Source organism: Chrysoperla carnea, chromosome 5, assembly GCF_905475395.1.
Source record: "Chrysoperla carnea chromosome 5, inChrCarn1.1, whole genome shotgun sequence".
NCBI classification, from domain to species: Eukaryota; Metazoa; Arthropoda; class Insecta; order Neuroptera; family Chrysopidae; genus Chrysoperla; species Chrysoperla carnea.
The window spans coordinates 24,706,950-24,731,970 of NC_058341.1; the positions used below are offsets into that span (position 1 = coordinate 24,706,950).

At 29.9% G+C, this 25,021-nt stretch overlaps 1 protein-coding gene across 2 annotated transcripts in view; it reads left to right on the forward strand.

The window, feature by feature from the left end:
* LOC123299697 (Ig-like and fibronectin type-III domain-containing protein 1) overlaps nucleotides 1-8,079 on the forward strand; it is a 171,530-nt gene extending 163,451 nt beyond the window's left edge. For both annotated transcript variants that reach the window (XM_044881997.1, XM_044881998.1), the window contains exons 7-14: nucleotides 2,793-3,120; nucleotides 3,593-3,768; nucleotides 4,128-4,266; nucleotides 4,335-4,467; nucleotides 4,905-5,097; nucleotides 5,156-5,402; nucleotides 5,655-6,760; nucleotides 7,018-8,079. In XM_044881997.1, the coding sequence (XP_044737932.1) occupies nucleotides 2,793-3,120; nucleotides 3,593-3,768; nucleotides 4,128-4,266; nucleotides 4,335-4,467; nucleotides 4,905-5,097; nucleotides 5,156-5,402; nucleotides 5,655-6,760; nucleotides 7,018-7,239 (2,544 nt within the window). In that variant the 3' untranslated portion in view covers nucleotides 7,240-8,079. The remainder of the gene's footprint in view (nucleotides 1-2,792; nucleotides 3,121-3,592; nucleotides 3,769-4,127; nucleotides 4,267-4,334; nucleotides 4,468-4,904; nucleotides 5,098-5,155; nucleotides 5,403-5,654; nucleotides 6,761-7,017) is intronic.
* The last annotated feature ends 16,942 nt before the right edge of the window (nucleotides 8,080-25,021 follow it).

Consider the following 25,021-nt stretch of genomic DNA (forward strand, 5'->3'; position numbering starts at 1 on the left):
TATGCTTCAATGGCATCGGCAAACAATAGTCCATACTAAACTATATCCTAGACCTTCGCAAACAGGCGCAAATAATAAATGCTATGCTATATACGATTTACATTTCATCAATCAAAACTTGTATTCTTTACATCAACATAATGAAAGAAGCTATTGGACTAAAAATCGGATTTTTTTTAATTTTCAAAAAACTTGTTTTACAATGCTTCCACCATGTTTCTATATTTTCTCCATAGTATAGTTCTACGAAACATCTGAAATTTCAAATATCAGATTTGTACAAAACAAATTCACAACAAAGCTTTTAATAAATAGGCTGAGCCTTATATCAGCTTTTAACAGTTTGAACTTCATAGTTTTGACAGTTAATGTATTGAAGTGGAAGGTAGCATGGATTTTTACTAGTAATTTAAAGTTTAAAATAGTTTAATATAAAAACTTGTGTGATACGGTTTAATTAATATAAAAACTTTATCACTCAGTAAAATAGTTATTACACATATGACGGAAGCATTTAGATAATGATTTTTAAATTTTAAAAAGCCATCTGTCAACATTTTTTGATTATTTTTCACAGTAGGTATTTACATTTTATATATATAGTCACAGAGTATATAAAACCGGAACATATTTTCAAAATTCAACACACGAATTTCATTAATAATAATGTAATCCTGTTTTCTTTACAACTTGTCATAAAAAATAATTGACATTAATTAACAAAAACGATCGCATACGAATTAAAAAATTTTCAAATTCCTGTAATGTACCAATAAAAAAAAATTTTTTTTTTAAATTATTAAATTTTTATCAAGATTTTATTTTACAATATGATGTAGACATGAAAATGAAATTATTTTCAACTACATCATGTTTTCCAATGAAATAATACTGGAAAACATAAACCCGATTATGATTTTTGGTTTTGTATTCGGGTAAAAATACATAAAAGTTCCCACAGCTACGTGTTTATCTGAAAATTATGGTAATCGAATCCAATATTTAATATTGAAATTAGCAGAAATTTTGAACATATTTCAATTTATAACGGCATTTTTTGAAGATGAAATAAAAGTTTTCTAAGAGCTCTGCCTTCAGGGGACAATCATACGTTCATGTGCGTATATTTCACGCCAAACCTCTAACATCTTGTTATAACTTTTATTTTGCCAATCTTCATTTATCCGATCATATTTTTCATCAGCTTTATAAAACGTAAACTCATCAGAGAAGTATGCAGTAATTTTGTTTACTGGCATACCCATAGACATGAGTGAACTTAGCAAAATTAAAAAAAAAACCGACAAATTTTTTGGGTACGAAACCCTCTGCACGGGTACGAAACATACCTAAGAACACTCTCCATTTAATCACGTTTTACCTTAAAACCTATTCCAAACTGAACCGATTTTGAAGATCATCGTCAATTTTTATAATTTTTTACACAGCTAAAAACACTCTCTATTAAATAACCTTTCAAACGAAACAAAAAATATCAAAATCAGTTCATCCGTTTAGGCACTACGTTGCCACAGGTTTTTATACTTATCTAATATGGCCGCTGATTTAACTTTGCTGTCAACTGTTTAATCGTCGATGTTGCAAACAAAGAACATATAACTTGGTCACCCATTATTTTATACTGGAACATATTTTATGTATTTGTCCATACATGGACGAGTTATACACTTGTTTTATTAATGCAATTATGTTGATTGATAAATGAATTACTTGATGGATTGCTATTTGGTGGTGTGTGTGGCCTATTTATATTGCTTGTTGCTTTAAAAAAAAATATCAATTTAGCAGATGGATGTAGTTAATGCGCAAAATTCTTGTTTTTTTTTATCCAGGATTGTTCTATTCATTTCACGATCCTATATTTGCTAAGGCAATTATATTAACGAGAAATAACAGCGGTATACACTAATTCATCTATTTTATTTAAAAAAAATTATCTTGATTGATTAAAAAATAATAATTTTGAATGACTAAACATTTATGACTAAACTATTTTCAATAATTTTTTTTTATATTTAACAAATACATATTTTTACTGAGTGTTTATAGTTATAGTAGTAAAAATAGTATTGGTCCTAATGAAATAGACAGTACAGCCAAATTTTTTCTTTGCAAGCTTACAAAGATACTCACGGAGGTATCATGAAGGGACTCATGAATTACAGTCTATTCTAGTTACTACAATCTTTTTAGGCGGGTGGTCTCGACAATTTTGTTAATAAAACAAGAAAACTTTGAAACAGTCTTATCTAACAAAATCAATATCAGAATATAATGAAATGTTAAAACAAAAGAACTCCCCTGCTATGCAACGTTTAAAGCTCTATTCTTATAATGCAAAATATGCGAATTTAAAATAATAACTTGAACATGATAAAAGTGCAAACAAATATTGTAACATTGATATCGCTTCTTATATTGCATATTCACCGACTTCAAAAAAATTGTAAACTTTCAATTTTTCTGCATTTTTGCAATTTTTGTCGAATGAACCGATATACCTATAAATATGTAAAAACTTAACTTATTTTCAATTAAATTCTTTTATTAATAATTTTTCTATAAATATCCTTACGAACTCGAAATTCAAGGTCCTTGATAGAAACGAATTCACTAAGCACGGCGTTGGCTTCAAAATTCATTATTGTTCACAAGGAAATTAAAGGTAGCGATATTTATTTTGAAAATGGATTTTTTATCTTTTGTGTTTTTTTGAGGTTTTTTTCTATTTTTTTTTTTTAAAGTTTACTTGATTTAAATTTTTTTTCCAGATTGTTGAAGAAAAAATTGAAGAAGCAACATTTTATAATGTAACAGCATGTTGTGTGGAAAGTGGTTTGAGTGAAATGTGTATGCCATTATGTTCATATGATGCAAAAATGAGTGATTTACGTTCATTGGCTGGTGTATGTGCCGCTGAATTCCATAAACTATTGAAATGCGGTGCTGGCGGTCGAAATCATGGTGGATGTTGTTCACGACGTGGTGTACCAAATTCATGTTTATCATTATGTTCAGGTGTTATATTGGATTCGGTTTTAAATACGGTTAGCACGTGTGTACCATTTATTGGAAATATTGTTCAATGCTTTGAAGAAGGTATTTGTAATAAATTTTGGATTAGTTTTACCTCGCGCTTTTGTCTTTCTTACTATTTATAGATTGTGTTTAATTTCTTAAACACAAAACTCTATATCATATACTCATATACTCTATTTCTTTATCATTTACTTTGTATTTTATAAGTAATGTAAGTGAAAAGAGATTTTTGGAAATTCATTCCCTTAGGAACTCAAAAGGAGATGTAAATTTTGTATATGGGAACTGCATGTTAATAATTTTATTCTTTTTTGTTTTGGAATTAGAAACAATTTTTGTTTTGGAATTTGATGAAACTCAGTGGATGTTTCATCAATTTTTGTATCTTAAGATATCAGGGTCTCAATTTTTCTAGATTTTGAATATTAGTACTTTCAGGCCCATATTAATCCCTAACTATTCCCATAATTATTTTGATTTTTAAGTAATTATTGAATTATTTTAACAAATGTTGTTTTATTTTAAATTATAGGAGCAGGTATTTTGCCAGGACCAATAAATGAATTACATGCTATTGCAACCACAGATTCATCAGTTACAATTGAATGGACGTCACCAAATGATGGCAGTAATGTTACGAATTATGTTGTACACTTCCAAAAAGTCGATAATACATCAATGCATGAAACATTACCAAAATTAGATCAGGTAAGATTCAGTTACTTAAAAGACTTTACTAAGCGAGTTTGCGGCAGTATACTGTTGAGTGAGTTATAACTCGATTCCAAATATCTATTTGAATTCGCTTTTCCATTAAGTGTCAAAATTGAACAAGATACAGGACTGCATACTGTAGAGGAGACAGCGTAAAAACTAACCGTGATCCCATTCAACCAATTCTCGGTTATTGTTATGGAGATAAGGAGGAAAAATATACCTTCGCTACCATTTATTTTCGATTCCATAACTTCATTAGTTCTATGATAATATCCAAATTCTCGTTTCTAATACAGTGTTCCAAAAATTTCGATTATGACCAACTGAAATAAAATGATTATTTTTCACAGCAAATCAATACTACAGATACTCAAATCACCATCCATAATTTGGATAAAACAGCATTGTACCACTTATTTGTTGTATCTCAAAACGATCATGGAACATCATTACCATCTTCAATTTTAGTTATTAATATTACCAAAATGGGTAAGTAAATACAATCAAATGTGAGTTGATCAAATTTGTTATTTATTTTCGAATTTAATTTTTACAAGGAATTGGATCTCAAATAAGTGGCGTAACATCTCCGCCACATTCTTTGGCTGTTTCAAGTCATAGTGCCACATGGGTAACAATTACATGGCAACCACCAGAATTCAGCCATCCTTCAGAGTTAATCACATACAGGTAAGAACTTTTTATTGTTATAATAGTATTAAAACTATATTCAAATGAAGGAAACCTTGTCTACTGATGACGAACTTTAGATATTCACTGCGTCATTGACAGTTATTATCAGACAAGGAGAGAATATAAAGGAAGAGTTATAATGAGAAATAAAGTCATTCAGAGTTTTGAAAGAAAATATCTAAAAGAGGATGATAACTACTTTGTGAGGAAGATGGAGAATTGATTCAAGTAGAGGGTAGTAAAGTTAGTTTTTGAAAATATTTTGCAACGCGCAAAATATAAACGTTTAAAATTCCAAATTAGATAAAGAGAGGATATACTAAAAGTTACATAGATGTGCAATAATATGGCAAATTTAGCACCATTGGTATCTACCCAATTAAAAGGCTTATGCTGAAATTCATAAAAAGTATTACAAATTTTTATTTTTACAGAGTACACCATAAGTCAAGATTGGAAAGTGCATTCACCGTAGTAAATACAACAGTAACGTCATTTATGCTAGACAAATTACATCCGAACACCCAATACATTGTATTTGTAACAGCAATTACAGAAAAAGGTCAAAGCTTAGAATCAGAAACATTAATTGTATGGACGGATCCAGCCTATCCTGCATTTGTTGAGGTAAGATACAATATGATATTTCTTAATTTCATTTTTAATAATTTTAATTTTATTGTAGGCGCCAACTGTACATCCAATTAATTTAGTCATGGAAGGCAGTAGTATGACAATTCTTTGTATTGCCATGGGCACACCATTACCAACGATTTCCTTATATATTTCTGGGCGATTAGTCCGTCAAGAAACTACAAGACATATGGTTACTGTAATTCATAATGTTACTAGAGATATGGATCAAATTTCTTGCTACGCTGATAACGGATATGGTACACCGATGCAAGCGTCTAGGAAAATTACCATCAGCTGTAAGTATTTTTAACATAACCCATCAAAATAAGAAAAAAGTTCATGTGGACATTCATAGAAAAGGCTGTGTTTTCGAAATTTAGCCTTTTGAACTAGCGACGAAAACACTTTATCTATTAACTCAAGGACATTCCATATTTTGTTTTCCTGTGAGATTTCCAGTATGACGGCAAATTTTTTTACTATGCACATGTTGTATAATGATTAATTTCATTTAAATCAGAAACTGATAACCCACTTTCTTTTTTTAGATATTCCACATATTCAAGCATCAGGTATAACACTAGCAACAAGGGGCGCTTCAGTGAAATTAGAATGTAAAGTGGATTCATTCCCAGCACCAAAAATGCTTTTCTGGCGTGATCCAGTTGGTAGAGTACCAGTAATTCAAGGCGGACATTATGATATTAAAGTTTTAGCAGCAAAAGATGAAGATTCGAAATATATTATGCGTTTAACAATCGATAAAATGACTGATATGGATGAAGGTGAATATTTCTGTCATGCTGAGAATGCTTTTGGAAGTGCCACACAACCCGTTTCTGTACGCATACGTAACACAGCGTCGTCTGCAAACTTAACACAATGTTGCATGGAACAAAACGTTACTAGCCCATGTATGGATGCATGTTCATTCTTCTTGGATATCGATGCAGTTATTGATAAACCAGAGTGTATCAACGATTTCGATAAACTAATGAAATGTGCCGCTGATGGATCAGATCATAGATCATGTTGCGCGCATTCGGATGTACCTCGTAGATGTTTGGATTGGTGCCGTGGTGAACCCCTTGCAAACAGTAAAATGTGTGTTGTATCATATACCAAACAAATTTTATCATGCTTCCATGAAGGACGTGATAAATTACCAGGTCCACCACAAAATGTCCACGTAAATGTTGTCGATTCCACTTCAGTAAGAATTTCATGGGATCCACCAACGAAAAATCCACATACTGTAGAAATGTATCGTGTGATTTGGAGAGTTGTAGACCATCGTACTGCTTACAAAAATGATACATCCAATACCAGTTTAACTATATCCGGATTAAAGGATGGTGAACGGTATGAATGTGTTGTTAAAGCTGGCAATACTCTTGGTACATCCACATTAACAGACCCGGTACAATTTACCATGGGTGAAAAATATGTGATATCAACATCAAATTTGAGTGATGATTCATCAAGTTCTGGTGTTGTCATTGCTGTGATTTTAGCATTAATTGTTGTTGCTGCACTTGTTGTTGGCGCAGTTTGGTTTGTAAGGACCAAAAAATTGATTGGATTAAAGAATTTAGGCGGTGTTGCCTTCGAAAATCCTAGTTATTTACGTGAAGTTAATATGGACCATATACAGGTGAGTGTTTAAATATTTTTGATACCATAATGAGAAAGAGCGAATAATTAAAAAATCGCCTATGATAACAGCTCCGGACCTGTTGACTTATCGCTTCACACAATCACAACTCGCCATTTACCTTCAAAGTTTACCTTCAATTTTTCGCATTTGTGCTGACTTGTTAACCCTTAAAAAAAGGACTTTTAGAGCATTTTTCTAGTTTATTCTATTTTTCTTGGAAAAAAGTATATTTATTTAAAATCATGTTGTTTTAGATACCATCTGGTCAACAAGAAACAAACGTAAGCAGTTCGAACGGTTCCATTCCAAATGGTTCAGTAGCAAATGGAGTTGCTGTATCACAAACATCTGGTGGTCATGGATGGAAACAAGAAAGTTTGCATGTGCCACAAGCAGCTCAAGAAGTAAATCCAACATTATATGAAGAATTAAAATTAGGAAGTGATGGAGCTGGATTTAAACGTTTGAAACCCTAGTGCCGAATATTAAGGGTCACGCTCACATCGGAGTTTGATCACTATGTTGGTAACGAATCCAAATTTTAAGAAAAGAACGTTTTTATTATATACAAATCGCGATTGATGAACGATTTATTTTGTTTTTAGAATTTGTGATGTGTCGTATAATAATTTTTTTGTATCATAAAAAAAAGACTTAGTTAATTAGTGATTAATAATAATACATGAAAAAAAGACAGAAAATTAAAAAAAAAATGTAAATAGACTGAAGAAAACAAAACATGACTACATTCCATTTGACTATGAATATTTGTACAAAAAAATATTTGTAGTAAACGAAGGATTGTAAAATTGAATAAGTTTGACAGTTATTAAAAATCCTTCTGGGCATTTCTTTTTTCTTTGTAATGTACATCTAGTCAAACAGGTGACTATAGAGTTAATTTGGGTATAAAGGCCAGAATGTGAAAACAATATTATAATGTAAGAAATATTCATGTTCTTATAAGGTCCTTACAAAGTTTATATTATCAAGGGTTTTCAAGTGAACCAATTTATTTTTGATTTTGCATAATCCTTAATTCTAAAATCCTCAAGAAGTATACATTCACTGCTTAGCAGCTGATTTGGGTGTTTCCCAAGTTACCCAGTAACAATGGAAAAAAACACAAATCATGTTAGAATCGATGAAAACTTTTGCAATTTAAACATTGCAACCTCTGATTTTAACTATTATTTCTACCACGAATTGATTAACAAAGGATACTGTGCAAATTAATATGGAAAATGGCTTTTCGATCAAATCTCATCTGAATTTGGCAAAATATTCTTCTTATTATTCCCAAAAAAAGATTTAACGAACATTTAATCGAAGTTAGCCAATTAGCTCTGAATATCTTTTCCCGATTTTTTTTAGAGGTTCCGTTTTTGAGTTATGGTAACCGGAAGTTCCCGAAAATGCAATTGAAATTCGGGAATTTTGCCATGGAATATTTTTAAAATTGCACCTTGGCGAGGTTTGAGTCCAGCGAGACATTTGTTCTGAATGACAAAAAGAATATCTTCCCAAATTCTCGAGGTATTTGACAGAAGTACATTTTCCATATACAGTTTTCCGGGGTCCTTTGTGGTCTCACAAACATTTGAGCCGCGTCTTCAAGGAAAAACTATGAATTCAGAAAAAATTTCATATGTCTTTTGTTGGTACGGGTAAAGGGAATCCTTAATTCATTAAAAATTCAAATCAACCTGAAAAGAGCATATTTTGCGAAGAGCTCTCTCTAAAAGTCTTGAAAAAATGTTTCAACTATTTCCTTACCATAAGAATTTCTTATCTTCAAGAATTCCTACTAGCCATGTTTGCTTTCTGTAAAGTTTGTTGAGGATTGCCCACAAATATTTCAAAAACACCTAGTAATAATGAAGGCGATGGATGATTTTGGCTTCACCCCAAAGAAATCTGTCAAAACTGACCGTTTTTCGATTTAATCTTTAAAAAAAAAAAAACAATTGTATTCAATATAAACTCATTTTGATGAATTTAAAGCATTTTAGGTTGAAATGTTGATATTAAAATGATTTTCAAAATTGAAAATAAATATTCAAGGAAAAGTGTGAACTTGAAAACCCTTTCATTTTGTATACTGGATCCATAAAATCTATTTAAAAAAAAAAAAAGACATAAAATTTAGGATATTATTTTTCTTAACATATCAAAAAATAAATAAATAAATGAAAAAAAATATGAGAAATAATTCTCTTTTATTAATATTTAATAAAAATGAAGCTGTGCCTTTTTCGAATATTTAGAAACTGTTTCTAATTAGTAATAAAATAAATTAGCAACCACCTTTTTAGCTTAATAGTTTTTTGTGTTTATTAAATAATTTTTTTTCAAATAATTGTAACTGCAAACCAAATAATATGAAATAAATTGTAATATTTTTTCATAATTTTTGCAAAATGTAAATATATAAAATTAAACTTACACAACACACACACACATACACACACTCAGTAATAAATTTAGAACCCCAAGAAAACATAAACAAAATTTTGTAGGCTTCTATTTAAATAAAAAAAAAAGGAAAAAATGTATTAAAAAATGTTTATAGTTTACCAAAAAAAACCTAAATAGTACTAAATCATTGTAAAAAAAATTATTATAGAAAGAAAACATTGAGAAAAATATACGCATGCGTAAAAATCAATCTTCGTTGAAGAGCTTAACTTAAAAAAAAAAAGATAAAATTTGTACAAAAAAAGGATAAAAATTTTATTGAAAATAAAGCTATTATTATTTTTTATTATAAAGGTGTGTGATAAGCGTGAGAGCGCTTGCACTCATACAGTACCTACTGGTAAAGTGAAACGAAGTCTGTAACGATACCGTTGAAATTTTTGAGTCACGTTCCCATGGATTATAGTTCATGAGTCCACACGCTAATTGGAATGGGCATATTATAATTTAAGCTGGTTTGACCAATGAAATTATAATTTAAGCTGGTTTGACCAATGAAATTATCGATTATCAATCGGTTGATTATTAAATTTTAAGCTATTATTTTGCATAACGGTATCGCCACTGATTTTTAGTTATGTATGAATGCGCCCTCTCGATAATTGAACGATTTATTTAAATCGAAAATTAAGTTAAATCCACCATTTCATTGAATATGTTTAAAATTAAATTTTTTTGATTTAAACAATTCAGTTATTTGGTAATGTGAGTGGTGGTTTGTCGAAATGTTCTTCATCCCTGGAGATTCTTTCAGGATTCAGTCTCAGGATTAAAAATTCAACTAGAAAAAGTTGAGATTGACGTTTTGGTACACCACTAAGTTATAGTCCAGGGATCGATTCTATAACTAAAACAATTAGATCTTTTCCATCTTTTTGGTATTTTCATCTCACTTGAAGATATTCAACACCCATTTGCGTAACACTCAAAGTATTTTTAGATATGAGCAAATTGAGGTCGAATTTTAAATTCGAAATTCAGTCTCGTACATTAGAAACGCATCAAAAGCGTCCCTTAACTTAATACCCTTTTCACCACAATTAATAAAAGTTGTGAAAAAAAAATTTTCTTGCCGAGTACTCCAGTAAAATTTAGTGTCAATATTGACGTTATATGAATTTTTGTTGTTGTTTTTAAATTTTTCCCGCGGTTAAGGTGAAGCAAATGTGTTCATATGATAAGTACTCCATTCTGTCTCTGATTTACAGTATATTTAAAATGATTTCTATTTTACGGTAATTTTGTTTTTTAATGCTTCATTTGCCTCTGGGTGACCTTCGCAACACTTCTCCGTGACGGCTCGCCACAAATAATAGTCCAACGAGTATTAAGTTTTCAATCTTCTAATTAATAAATTTCGATAATTCAATACTTTTAAGAACAAGTTTTCACCATTCACCAGGAATATATAAAATTGAATTTTTGATACTTAAAGTTTGGAGTGTCAATTAACCATTAGTTCAAAACCGAACCATAAGATTCCACACCCCTACACTTTTCCCCGCTCACTTTTATGCTGCATACCTAATTTAAGATGCTCACCGCTAAATGAGAGACAGAATCAGACAGTCATGCGAAATTAACGAACAAATATTCCGTAAAAGATCCGCTATCTTCATACGTATCAATTTAGAGAAGCCAATTTAATTAAAGAATCGATTCACAGGATTAATTTGATAACTTTTGTTTGAATTATGCTTTCCTGCATAAATTGATAATTATATTTCAGTGAAAAAGTGTAAAATAACTCTTTCACTTAACTTGAGTATAAAACTTTTATTTTTCTCGTTATTTCAAAAATTTCCTTTATCGTTTTGCTCACAGTTCAAGGTTATGAACTAGACCAGCGTGTTACCACCACGTTAATTTTCTTGCCTCAACAACTTGGAATATTTCAGTTGTTTTATGCAATTGTAATTAAGTTAGAATATTTTTTGATCAGGAAAGAATAATTCAATCATATGTTTTATACAATTTTGATTTTTTTTTAAAAGAATGTCTTTTGTACAATTTTAAGGAACAAGACTACATTTTATTGTAAAAATGAAAACGAAATAAAAAAGATCGTATTACTGTAGAACAAAATATATTAAAAATAAAATTATTATTTAACATTTTGAATTTTTTATTATGTTTTACCCATAATTTTTACCCAACGTGCAGCTCTTCTAAAAAAAATTAAAATTAATTTTAACTCAATCGGAATAATTGTATTTACATCGGTAAAAGAAAAAGTGTTAGAAGGTAAGTTTTTATATACATTTTTTTCGCAAATATTGATCATTTTTATAGCGTGCTGTTATTAGGGCTTTCCACTAAAGGAGCAATCAAAAACAAAACATAAACTCGTGTCGAATAAAACAAAATTTCAACTTTTACAAACTTTTTGAAGACTGGCATATAATGGCTATTACAGTTTCAGTTTTGTTTTTGTTTTTCAGGTTTTTGGAAAACATAAACACAACATAATCTCAACTATCCGTTTAGTAGAAAACCGACATTATAAATTCAATTCATTTTTTATATATAATCTTTTATCCCATTGCAGGCTTTTAACAATATCTCAAATATTATATTAGTTTTCGCAAACATCACCAAAATTTTTGACGTAATCAGATTTAAATACAGAGTTTAAGTACAGATATATGAAGAGGGTAAGATTTGCCTACTTTAGAATTAAGTCATATTTTGTCTTCCAAATTCAAATTTATATATGAAATGGTATGAAAAAGTTTGTGCGTATTGTTGGACCAAAATGGTAGTTTCAAAAGTTATATTTACACTATTCCCAGATAGCAGATACTGCAAAACTTTAAGCTAACAAAAATTTATTCAATCAAAGAGATATTTCCGTAACAAAATTACTTCAGAAAGAAATGCAAATACAAGTGAGATCGTAAGCCCACAAAAAAGCGTTGTTTTGTCGAGTTTTTTGCTTTGCTTTACGTGTTTAGACGTTGCATTTTTCTGGGCGTTTATTTTAAAGTGATTGAAAATGTACTGCAAAGAAACAAAGGGCAGAGTTTATGCAAGTGTCGAAGAGGTTGAAAAATTGAATACGAATTTTAGATTTTTGGTAACGATTTTCTTTATATTATGTTTTTAATGACTTTTTAATTTAACCTAAACTTAATGCAAAAAAATCATATTCTTAATCGAAAAACTTGATTTCATTAAATTCGACATTACAGTCACGATTTAAACTTTAGTTTTCGTTATTACCAAACTTATCTTTAATCCTTCAAAGGACATACAAAGGGAATCATAGAATGCAATCCTTCATTATTGGCTCGCAGTCAAAAATTCATATTTTTCACGAAAGTAGATACATATAGACTTCTCTTTTCTGTATGTATCAAACATTTCGTGAATCCCGAGGGCAAAATCTAATAAACAACATAAACAAACAACATTATTATTTCCTACTAAGTATATGGGTGGCATCTTCATGATAGATTTAACCTCCTACTGATATTTTAATAACATTTTTATTGAATTAAATGCAAAAATTTTAAGAAATATTCGCATCTTTTCGTAATTTACGTTTTAAATTAACGGTGTTTTTTTTTTTTTTTTAATTTACCCTAAAGCAACATTAGAGATAAAAATAATTAATATTTGTAGAATATTACTCTAAAATTTAATTAATACACATGAAATATTCTTTAATTTCAATTTTGAAATATTTTAATTTCAAATAGTCCAAGCTGCTCTAACAGTAACAAGTACGCAAAAAAAAACATGTTTAAATTCTGAAAATGACAAATAGCAAACAAAAATTAACTGGCATTTTAAAAACAAGACTTGTGTTTATGGAAAAACAAGACTTGTGACAAAACTTTTCGTGTAAATACATTATAGTGATATTTATTTAAATCATTATAATATTTTGTTGAAACTATGTTCCTTATCGCGCGTTCTCAAGAAGAACGTAGTCTCTTAATTATAGTGCCAACCCCTCATCTGGAAGGTAATCAGCTCGAAATCCATACAGGTCCCTAGTTTTTTAAATATTAATTTTTATTTTTTATGGTATGTTATGTATTCTATCTAACTTTCATGCCGAAGGTCGTCAGGTCAAAAACAACTCGCGTATTGAAGTTCATCTTTTAATTAAATTATTTTTTTTTTTTAAATTCTATATGCATAATATATAATGAAAGAAACGCAGTTCACACGACACCTCTCGCACGTGTTTTTCTTCAGAAGCTGCCCTTATCCAGTATTTGTGAAAAAATTTTACAAGACCACTAGTTGAAGCTCACTACAAATTGTCAAATCTCTATCATTTATAGTTTTGGAGAAAATGGTCACTTAAGTTTTGTCCTAATTTGCTCGCTCATGGGTAAACAGTGACGTTTACGAAAAAATGTTTCAAACAAAATTTGTTAATTTTTATAAGGATCATGTTTTACATTTAAACTTTTGTTCTATTTCTAACGGTCTATTAAGATTGGATAATACGGACCCAAAATCTAATTGACCTTCGTTGCTCATTTGCGAACTAAATACCACTTTTTATTAAAACCTTTAACACGCTCTAAAAATTCCAGATTTGTATTTCTTTTGGTTTTCGAGTTATCGTGGTGACAGACGGACAGCCGGACTATCGGAAATGGACTAATTAGGTGATTTTATGAACATCTAAACCAAAATTTTGTTCGTAGCATCAATAATTTTCATGCGTCACAAACTTGCGACTTAACTTAGTATATTTTGTAATAAATTAAATAAATACAGGGTGTAAAACGATAATGAGTAGGTACACGAATAACACTTCAACTTTTTAAAGAATACTTAAAAAAATGTCAAAATCAAAATTTTGAAATCGGAACTAAATGCAACATCATCAGAATAAATAAGTACACAAATAACATAAATATTTAAACACCATTAAAATACCTTTCTTCATCTACCTATATAACAAAAAAAATGAACAGTTAAATGCAATAAATAACTCTCATATGTTTGATAATACATAATAATGTGAATGAACTAAAAAAAAAAACTGGTTCCTGTTCAAGTTCTCTGTTGAAGACGATGATGATAAAATAATAAAAGACCTACCCCAACTTTGTATTCAATTGAATTGTTACATCAACTTTTACAAAAGTAAATACTAAATGAAAGATAAGCCTTTCTTTATTGATAAATTTAAGTGAACATGCTATCTTTTTTACCACTAGCAATGCATCATAACAAATGTATATAATGATTGGAGTTTCTGAGATATCGCAATATTTGGATCGATTTTAGTCCGTATCTAAAAACTATTCGACCAGTCATCAAATGCACCCGATTTCTGTAATTTTTGGGTCATAATTACCTTATATGAAAACCTTTGAAAAATCGAGAAAAACGCAAAAAAAAATTTTGTTTTCTAATTAGAAGAAACTCAGGGGATGGGATAATTTTGATCCAAAAGTATAAAAATCAGGTTAATTTAATGATTGGACGTATAGAAAGTTATATGTTAACGAGTATCTTGGAGAAAACTTCATTTTCAAAAAAATAAAAATCCATAAAATTGTAAACAAGAGGAAGGATACGTGAGGGCTATAACGTAATAGTCTTTGTTTTTAAAGGGGAAAAGCTAGTAGGATATTAAAGTATCGAGGCATACGTTCTCACTTAATAGTCTAAAATCCATAAAAAACCACAAGCACACTAGCTACCTATAAAAATAACAACTCTGCTACTAGAAGATACCGAAAAGGGCAATAATTAAAATTTCTTTAAATGTAAAATAATTTTGAATTTTAAAAAATATTGAAAAGTATCAGGCAGGAACTTTTATTTTACTTTTAAAGAACTCTTACCAGATGCACAAATGTACTTTGACACATTAGATTGGACCTGCGAATAAATTAATGGAGCAGGTATTTTTGCATTTTTTTAAATCTGATTTAACAAATTTTTTGACTTTGTGACGACATTTTACAATAAACTCACCATTTACTGGAGCTACATTTGAATTCACCGAAGGAACGTGCTTTTAACACAAATTTTGTGTTATTTTTTTTGACATTTAAGTCTTTTAATAAATGTTTCATACTGTTTCATGTTTGATACAAACTTAATGAATATTATTAGCTCTAAATATAAGAGACAACCCTCAATAATAAAACCTATTAGAAATTTATATTTTCATCTAAGTTTTCCATTGCGTTTCTATTATATTTGCACCTCTTCTTTTGCTCTCTCTATATATGCATAATAGTATACAATCTCAAGTAGGGTAGAATAGACAAAAGATAAAACAGATAATGAAAAACACTACGCAAGATTGCAAGAGCTAATTCATGTCGTACTGGTTAAATTTTAAAGAAGGTACAAATGAGAAATGTCTGTTTAAATCCGAGCGAATTAAACTACAAGACAGTTTTCAATATACACGCAGGAATAGGTATCTATCACTTTAAACTTTGAAACTGAATAGTGTCATTTAAATTAGAAAGTTGTGACCTATTAAACAAACGAACAACTTTTGCCGGTAAATTTTAAAATACAAAGTAAGAAAATAAACAAATTGGGGCTTCTGTAAAAAAAAAGTTCAATTATGGGTATAATTCACTCAGTTTCTGTCGAACCTATTGGATTCTTATATAGATTTCTTTCGAACCTATTTGGAAAAACTTTCCGTACAAAAGTTTTTAATTTTTCTATAAGAACAATTTTCTAAAATAAAGTATTATTCTATCTCTTATCGGTTGCTCACTTTAAGGAGCCAGGATCAATTAAAGGAATTAATGTAATATCTTACATCTAGAACAGAGAGGCCTGAAGTTTCTTCCATGTTAGAAGAAAGAAACTAGCTCCTATAAACTTCAGACAGAAAAAGTCACAATTGCTTCGTTCAAAAATTTTATGTTTTAGTAAAATTTTTTCTGTTAGCAGGAAGATCGCACAATTACTAATATACAATGTTCTTCGTGAATTTGTAGACGAGAGAGACTGCCAAGACTATTATATGGGTGGGTATAGGTTTACGCTTACTAAAAATCTGTTCAAAGATTTTCGTAGTAGTTAGCACACTATAAACATATATATTGGTACTAGAATTTCTAGAGTCTTTTCCCAGGTTTAAATGACTTATTTTCCCATTCTTTAGGTAACATTTAATCATAAGATAGACAGTAATTTTCTTATTTTGCGTCACTGGCAGAGCTGCTAGAAGGATACTTAGATGGCTTTTTATATAATTTATCTATTCCTTTATATTGAAAACGTTTTTATATAATAAGCCAGACATTTATTTCAAATACGTAACATCTGTTTATTTAACCGTGTTCATGTTGTATGGTATATTTTGTAACAGGTGTAACAGACATGTTATTTTAATGTAATTGTATTTTCTGTATATGTTCATCTAATAAATTCAAATTGATTTAACGGCATTTTGTTTACAATATGTTTGGTTAATTATGAATATATTATCAAAAAAATCAAATTTTTAACTTTATGTCGTCATTATAATCCAAAAAATTTAATTTGCTCTATCACATCCAAATTATAGCCAATTTTGATGAAACAAGTATGTGGTCCTACTAAATTTGGGTCATATTTTTCTAATTTGTGATCAAAATTAACCTAGCTCTACTAGGTTTCCAGAATGTGGAATCCTGGTCTCGGAATTAAGCACATAAGTGACAATTAGCGAAAAACTGGCATCACAGCAGAAAAGAATGATCCAAAGTTAGTTAGTTTCAAAAAAATTCCAATAAGATCGGATCAAATTTGCCTGTATTATCAAAAAAATCCAATTTTTTATCTTTATGACGTCATCAGAATCCAAAAATTTTAATTTTGCTCTATCACATCCAAATATTATCCAATTTTGATTAACCAAGTATGTATTCCTACTAAAATTAGGTCATATTTTTCAAATTTGTGATCAAAATTAGCCCAGCTCTAATAGGTGTCAAGAATTTGCAGTCCTGGTCCCGGAATTTAGCACATTAGTGATAGCTTGCAAAAAATTGACATCAAAGCTGAAAAAAATGGCCCAAAATTAGTGGGTTTTAAAAAAAATTCCAAAAAGATCGGATCAAATTTACCTGTGTTATCAGAAAAATCAATTTTTTTAACTTTATGACGTCATCGAAATCCAAAAATTTTAATTTTGCTTTATCACATCCAAATTGTATCCAATTTAGATTAACCAAGTATGTATTCCTACTAAATTTGCATCATACTTTTCAAATTTGTGATTAAAATTAACCTACCTCTAATTGGTTTCAAGAATGTGGAGGCCTGGTCCCGGAAAAGCTAGCGAAAAACCGACATCGCAGCTGAAAAAAATGACTTGTTAATGTAAATTAATGATCGTCTTTTACATGATTCTTTACTATCTTTTTCTTTTTCGTATAAAACATAAGTTTTGTTTTGTGCCTCTATTTTTTATGCGCCGGTGGTGGGTGCCTCCTTTGCCACGCGCTAGTTACGGATCTGATGAATAGTCAAAAGGGTTAGTTAGGTAATTTTGAGCAAAATTGATAAAATTTTGTAGCAAATTACCGGCATAACCATAAATTTAAGTTTTAATTCAAAAAAATTAGTTTAAGGGACTTAGTCATGTACAATAATGAAGACTGTAACTGAATAGTAATGAAATGATCTCAAATAGAACTGACTGAAGCATATTTGATCAAAATGACTTAGAATAGTAAAATAGTTGATTTTAGAGTTGGCTCTGTTGCAAACAGAACGCTTAGGCATAGAGCAATCTAATACTTTTGTTGAAGTTACTGCAATGTTGTTGTATGTTGTATTAACAGGTGGAAAAAGCCCGCTAGTCGGTGTTGCGTTACATTGTAAAGTAGTATTACGAAAAGTAAGTACCTATGACTTACGCGAGAGATGCAAACGCATTTGATATTATGAACATAACAAAAATTAATCTAGCATGTATTGACATAAAAGTTTCTATTAAAAACATCTACTCGACCAAAATAATTGACCGTTCACAAGTTTTTATTTAAAGAACTGAACTTCAAAAATGCCTATTTTTATACTGTACATACAAAATGTATTTTAAGGGTATGATCTCAAGATGATCCCAAGACATTTTGTTTTCTTAGATAGTTTAAGAACTTTCTCCTACAGCCATGGTATTGCAAATTTGGATATTTAGTATCTTCTTGCAAATAAGATAAGTTCGATCTTACTGGGGTTATTCCCGAATACATTCTAACTAGGCCTACTAGGACAGTTCATTTAGCGCAAATTCCACAATTTCATTAGTAGCTTAGGTTAGGTTATTTTATATTGGCATAAAGCTCACTGTGATAACATATATGAGTTTTACCAATTTTTTCTGCTGATTATTTCATTTATCAGCTCCCTAATAATTTGAGAGACTGAGTGCACCCCCTTCATGCATATTCCATATACTACGCCAACCCCTCACAACTATTAGTTAAATAAATTTTTGTTGTGACGGCAGGAATCGAACCCGCTACCCTAAGCATATCGCGAACGGAATTGATTACGCTTTAACTAATAAATAGCAATACTTCACTAATAAATAGCAATACTTTGCTTGTGGCTAGAATAGCTACGTCATCTGTATGAACTATCATTTTGGTCCGTTTCTCTTCAAGGGATATGATATTTCGCTAGTTTCAAATTGACAATATTCGCTGTTAGACTAAGGCCATTCTTCGCTCCCTTGTTTGGCGGGTAATGAGCTAAAATAAACTAGATTAAACGGACGATATGAGTGTAGCATATACTTGTTGTTGTTGTTGTTCAAGAAGTTAAATAAACACACACGCAAACGGTTCTAAAACTTCACTACTTTACGTTCCGCTATAATACAAAGTCAGCAGGCAACAAACTATAAACATCATTCGACAACGAACTGTCAGTTGTTACACACACACTCACGTTTACTACAGTTCACAATAGCGCGCGCACTTGTTTGCAACGCTGCTATCATCCATACGGTGGTTTTAGACCGTGTTTGTTGACGTCGCGTATCATTTATTTTATAGTTTATAACCGTTATAATAATCATATTTTTGCAATTATTATTACACGAGAGTGTTGTATTTTACATCGTATCACATTGTTATCTCTCGTAATATTTTGATTTTCAATTGTTGTGTGCATTGTTGCTGCGTGTGTGTATTGTTGTGTGTTAGAGTTAATGACGATATGATGATTAATTGTTGAGTGAGTGATGATTATTTATTTTTGTGCAATAATTAAAATTTAAGTGATTTTTTTTTTTTTGTGAAATATTTCTTTTTTAAGTTATTTTTTAATGTTTATAAATTGTAAACCCATTGAGTGTGAATTATTTTATTGTTGTAGTGTTTTCGTTTTATTTTTGTATTTTTAATTATTGTTGAATGCGCTTGAAGTATTCATTAAAGGTAATTAAATTTTTTTTTTTAAATATACAATTTTAATAATAATTTTTTTGTAAATTTCCACATGGGAGCTGCGTAGTCATAGCGAATTGTCAAACTACCCCATACTAATGGAATACAGAAATGTAGCAGAGAAAAACTGAATAACGAGTAAATATTAAACTTAACGAGTAAATGTCAAAAATTAAATTATTCTTTCCCATTTCTTCTCACCTTTGGTTTTCAACACTTTTACTTGATAATGAACTTGAACTGTCATAAAATATCATTTTTATTGAACTAGAAATATGACAACTAAATTCGATTGCATCATTTAGACAAAAAATCTCTATAGGGAAGAACGTCCGGCATCAGCGAAGTATTGATTAGCAAAATGACCCTGAGCTTAGAAGATCAAGATCAAGATTACACTTATGATAACAACACTGAAACGGAGACCTATCGACAAAAATCCCAGAACTTGTTGCGTTTTTATAATAAAAAATAATAATAATAATAGTAATAAAATTATATAATTAATAATAAAAAACAATAAACAGGGAAGTGTTCTATATTTTTTGAGAAAATATATTTCTAAGGAGATCTACACACTTTTGAAACCCTCTTTTAGTCTTTTATATTATTAGATTATACCACCCTAAAGTTTAGATTGGCCAGATTTGCTTACAAACGATGATTTGTTCTTCATTTTCGAGAAATAGAATTTCGCGAATACTGAAGGAATATTTTTTCTTATGAAATAGTAAGTATACTGGCTTATAGAATTCTTTATTAAAGAAGCGATGTAAGCTATCATAAGAATAATAATAAAAGACAATAAAAAACAGAAGTCTTCTTTTTTTTAAATCAAAACTCTTGAAAAGCTTTCTATGCAAGGCAAAGGCCAAGGTTGGGTGGTAAAAACAAGACGAATACCAAGACTAAATATGTAAGACCAAGACCAAAGCCACCTAAATTTATTGGTCTTGGCTTTAATCAATCGGCTTCCTATTTATAATTGCTATTGCCAGACATCGAAGTAGAAGCTTTTCAGTTTCAAACTGAACCTTAAACGTACTCCTATTTTATGGTCTTATTGTATAAATAATTAATAGTTAAACGTGTATGTCTCTCCTAAACGAAAGAACCGATTTTGATTTATTTACAAGGTAATTTCGTATTCGAAACAACCAAAAAAGAGACGACGATGTTTATGTGGCAGTTTAGAAGATGCGATTAGAAAAACGAATTGATTAGACTTGATTTTATGTTGGATTTTTCTTTTAAGTTTTAATTCAAAAATATTTTAAAATTTTTTTTAAATTATTGGTGGTGGCTTCTCTGGTGGAGACTTGTAGACAATGCCTACTAGCTTATTCTATAAAACAAAACTGAGAAGAATAATGGGCACAAAAAAGGTGTTTGCTAAATCTCATCACCGCAACCGGTTTAATAACAGTAGTCAGATTTTGTTTTGCTAAAAAATTATAACTCATTTAAAGTTACCTTAAAAAATTAAAGAGATTTCTAGCTACCTAATTAAAATTTAGAATATATAAACAACAAAATGTCAATAAGTCACCGACCTTAGTACCAGTATAAAGGTACAATCTGCTTTATAAATGACGATGAATATTATATTATTTGAAGCGTTTCTATAATTTGTATTTTTTATATGAAATATAATAAAATAAAAAAAATAATACGTACCATAATTTTTTAATTATGTAACCTTGACTGTGAGTTATCTCAGAAATTGCATCTTTGAAAAATATACTTCTGTACATATTATATACCTATGGTATTAATAATTAGATACTTTCAACATTTTTAATTGCATTGAAGAATATTGGGTGTCTCAAAATTATGTATCATAATTATTCGAGTATTATTGTATCTAAAAAGATACTTTAATTATCATATCCTTGAATTTTGAAGCTTGGTACTTATATAATCATAAAAATTGCACCATTTTTACTGGATTCAAATTAAAAAATTTTATTGTAAAAGCGTTATTTTAGAAGTGTTTTCAGTTAATCTATCGTTTATTCTTTCCTATCGTGTTTAAGTACCTGCGTAATTTTGTTTTGCGATCTTCTTTTTCTTAGGTTGTTTCAGTTAGCACAGTTTTCTCACAGTTTTCTCTAATAGCTCCAAGTTAAAGTTGTCCTTAGATTCTGTAGTTTTTCCAACCTTCTGGTGTCAATCTTCGCCCTGCCAATTTTCTAAATGATCAATCATTTTAATCCATACCTTTAAAGATTTTATTTGCTATTCCCTTATATCTGGACGGTCGTGGCAGTGAGTCGTAGATTTCCAAATCACGATTCTTTCTCATATCTGTTCGCTTTAATGTCTCTTTTCGCCAGCGTAAACAAACTTTCCTGTATGTATTCAAGACGCAATTTTTGGTAGTTTCAAGGAGTTACACCATCGGTGTTACAGAAGCATCAATTTTCATTGATTTCTGTTCTTCTTTAACCACTTAGTTATTCTCCCAATCGTATCAATAGAAAGTATGATATCAAAATTCCTTACAAAAAAGATTTTCACTGGGTACGAAACTACTGGCAATACATTGACAGTTTTCTTATGATGAAGTTGTAAATTAATGTAGCGAGATATTTCATGATGACTCAATTTTGAAATATTCTGTAACATTTGCCTGCATTATTGTTATTTATTTTGTTATAATAATTAGTTAGTTAGTGGTGGTGTAACCAGAGATTCATGGAAATATTTTAATGAACTACGTACATATACATTTGACTGTCGTCTTGATCTTAACAATGGTTAATTTTTTTAATTGTTATAATATGTTAGATATATTTTTTATAACACAGAAGTTGAATAAATAATAATTATTATTATTTACGTTGTGGAAAAATTTTATTTTCGCTACATTTATCTGCTTCTGCTTTACCGAAGAATTGTAATTATCATCCAAATATGAATCCCCAAGTGCCGGTTTGATCTTTGCTTACATTTACTTTATTATTAAGTTTAAATCAATAAAATGCGTCATGATGAAAAAGCCCAAGATTATAGGCGGGTTGATATGTACGGTATTAACCTGCCTCTATTAATATTTAGGGTGCCAATGGATGGACTATATCGATAGATAGTAAATTAATAATGAGGTTTAACCTCCGTTTTTTAGACATACACATCTATAAATTTATGAACAAGGTGGAGTCGCCCCATGAATTACAGTTGATCATATTGCCGCTGCCTGGATTCGAGCCCGCAACTTCCCAGTCTAAGTAGTCGGTTACAGGTAATTGCAACTTTAATCGCTCGGCCACTTAGCCGGGACAAGACAACATTATGGATGAAATTTATAAATGTATAATCAAGTGACTTGTCCTATTTTGGATTGAATTTTAATGGTTTAAGGTCTAAGCTTATCCTTTTAAGGGGATCGATTGTTTCAGGGCTAGATCGATCTCATTATTTGAAATTGTGATCATATCCAAGAACTATTTTATCGATAAGTTGAAGTTTTATGAAACGAAAATGATATAGTGAAACAATCGAAATTTGGATAAAAAATTATTTGGATATTCTTGGAGTAAAATTGATAAATGGTATCTAGATCGATGTCTATGCAATTAATTACATTTTAACACGGCAAACAATCGCATGCTGTAATTTTGTATTCAACAAATATATACCGCTTCCCTAAGCGAAGTAAATATGCAAGAACCCCCGAATTTTGGCAGTTTCTTGTTATGGTTATGAGTGGAATAAAAAAATTCAAAAGAAATGTAGACGGGCAAAGGTAAAAACACTTCCAGCCTTAAAATATACGACAACAAAAAAACGATTCTCTCTCCAATTTATTGAATTCAACTAGAACAATGAGTGAATTTGCTACATATTTTGTGGTAAAATTAATATTTTTTTCGAGCGCAATAGCAGTTATGTTCAATCGTCAATTGGATTTGATAAAATTTTTACTTGAAATAATGATACTTTTTTTGTACTTTTATTGTTTGAATATGTGGTTTTTCTGACATTTTCAACGCATCAGTAGACAATAGCCAAGGTTATTTATTGGAAGAAGATGGTTACTTATAAACAGATTTTTTTTTCTTTAAATATGAGTGCATGAATGTATTGTTGTATGTATTTTATAAAGCGAGGTATTTTCATCCTTCGGGCGAAGTCATAGATTTACAATATAATACTGGCCAGATTTTAACATTTTTAAAATAAGCGGAGCTGTATTTAATTTTCATTGTACATCGATATTTCTACTAATATCGATGTATTAATACTAATATCTATTATGTATTTTTAAAAATATTTGTGATTACTACTAGAACTTCCTTACTACTAGAAAAATTAGATAGAAATTAAACATAAGCTTTCAAAGCTTGAAAATGAAGATAAAGACATACTTTTGAAGGAATCTTTCATGAAATATACACCACTTGATCGGCACCAATTATATTCATAAAATGCCATCCTCGAAGAATTCAAAAACTGAACACGATTAAAAGCAGAAAATTTATTATAAATATTTCTAATGGAAAATTTTACATCTTTTGATGTAACATGCCATCATTATCAAGAATCAAAGAATGGAAAAATACAAAAAAAAGAATAAATTAAAACGAACAAAGATCATTTTAAACATATTTTATGGAAAATCTGGATACACATGTTGCTGCAATTATCTCTTCAAGCTATTGCATAAAGAGATAATATAATTGCAATAAACCTTAGGAGCTCTCTCCTCTGGTTTGAGGCCTAAATTGTATGCAATTTTGTTGCCTTTTTTCATATGATATTCTTTTTGACCTTTTCAAATTTTTTTAAATTATATGCAATTTTTTTTCGACACAAGGCTCAGACGACAGAGAGATTAAGAAAGAAGATTTTTACCAAATTTCAAAGAAATCGGCCGAGTAGAACTTGAGATATACTATATTGGGCCATCTTCTACTTCATATGGAATGTCTTAGAAAATTATTTTTGCTTACCGAGCTGTTTTGCCTTCTTTTGAAGCAGCAGAAGCTCGCAGTAAAGAGTTCGAACTTCGTTACCAAAAAGCTCGCTGTATCTCCGAAAATGTTCGAATTTTGAAAAATCCGTTTAAGAACATATTCTTAAGGGCCAAACCTTTAAATATATGCATGATTTCTTAAAATTTCTACACCAGAATTTCCTAAAGACTGAAATTTGAACGTCTTTAGATCTTTTCATTGTATAGACCTCATTATGGAAATAAATTCACGCACATTCACTCAGATCCAGCTTTTTATGCTTTAAAGGTTAATAAACGTGGTCTGTGAGGATTATATTTTTGACACTGATAGACTTCAAAACAAGAACTGGCACTAAAACTTTTTTGTGGAAAGGAATAATAACTGCTATGGTATGGTATTCGCCTTGAAAATGGCAATTTGGAGCCAATTGC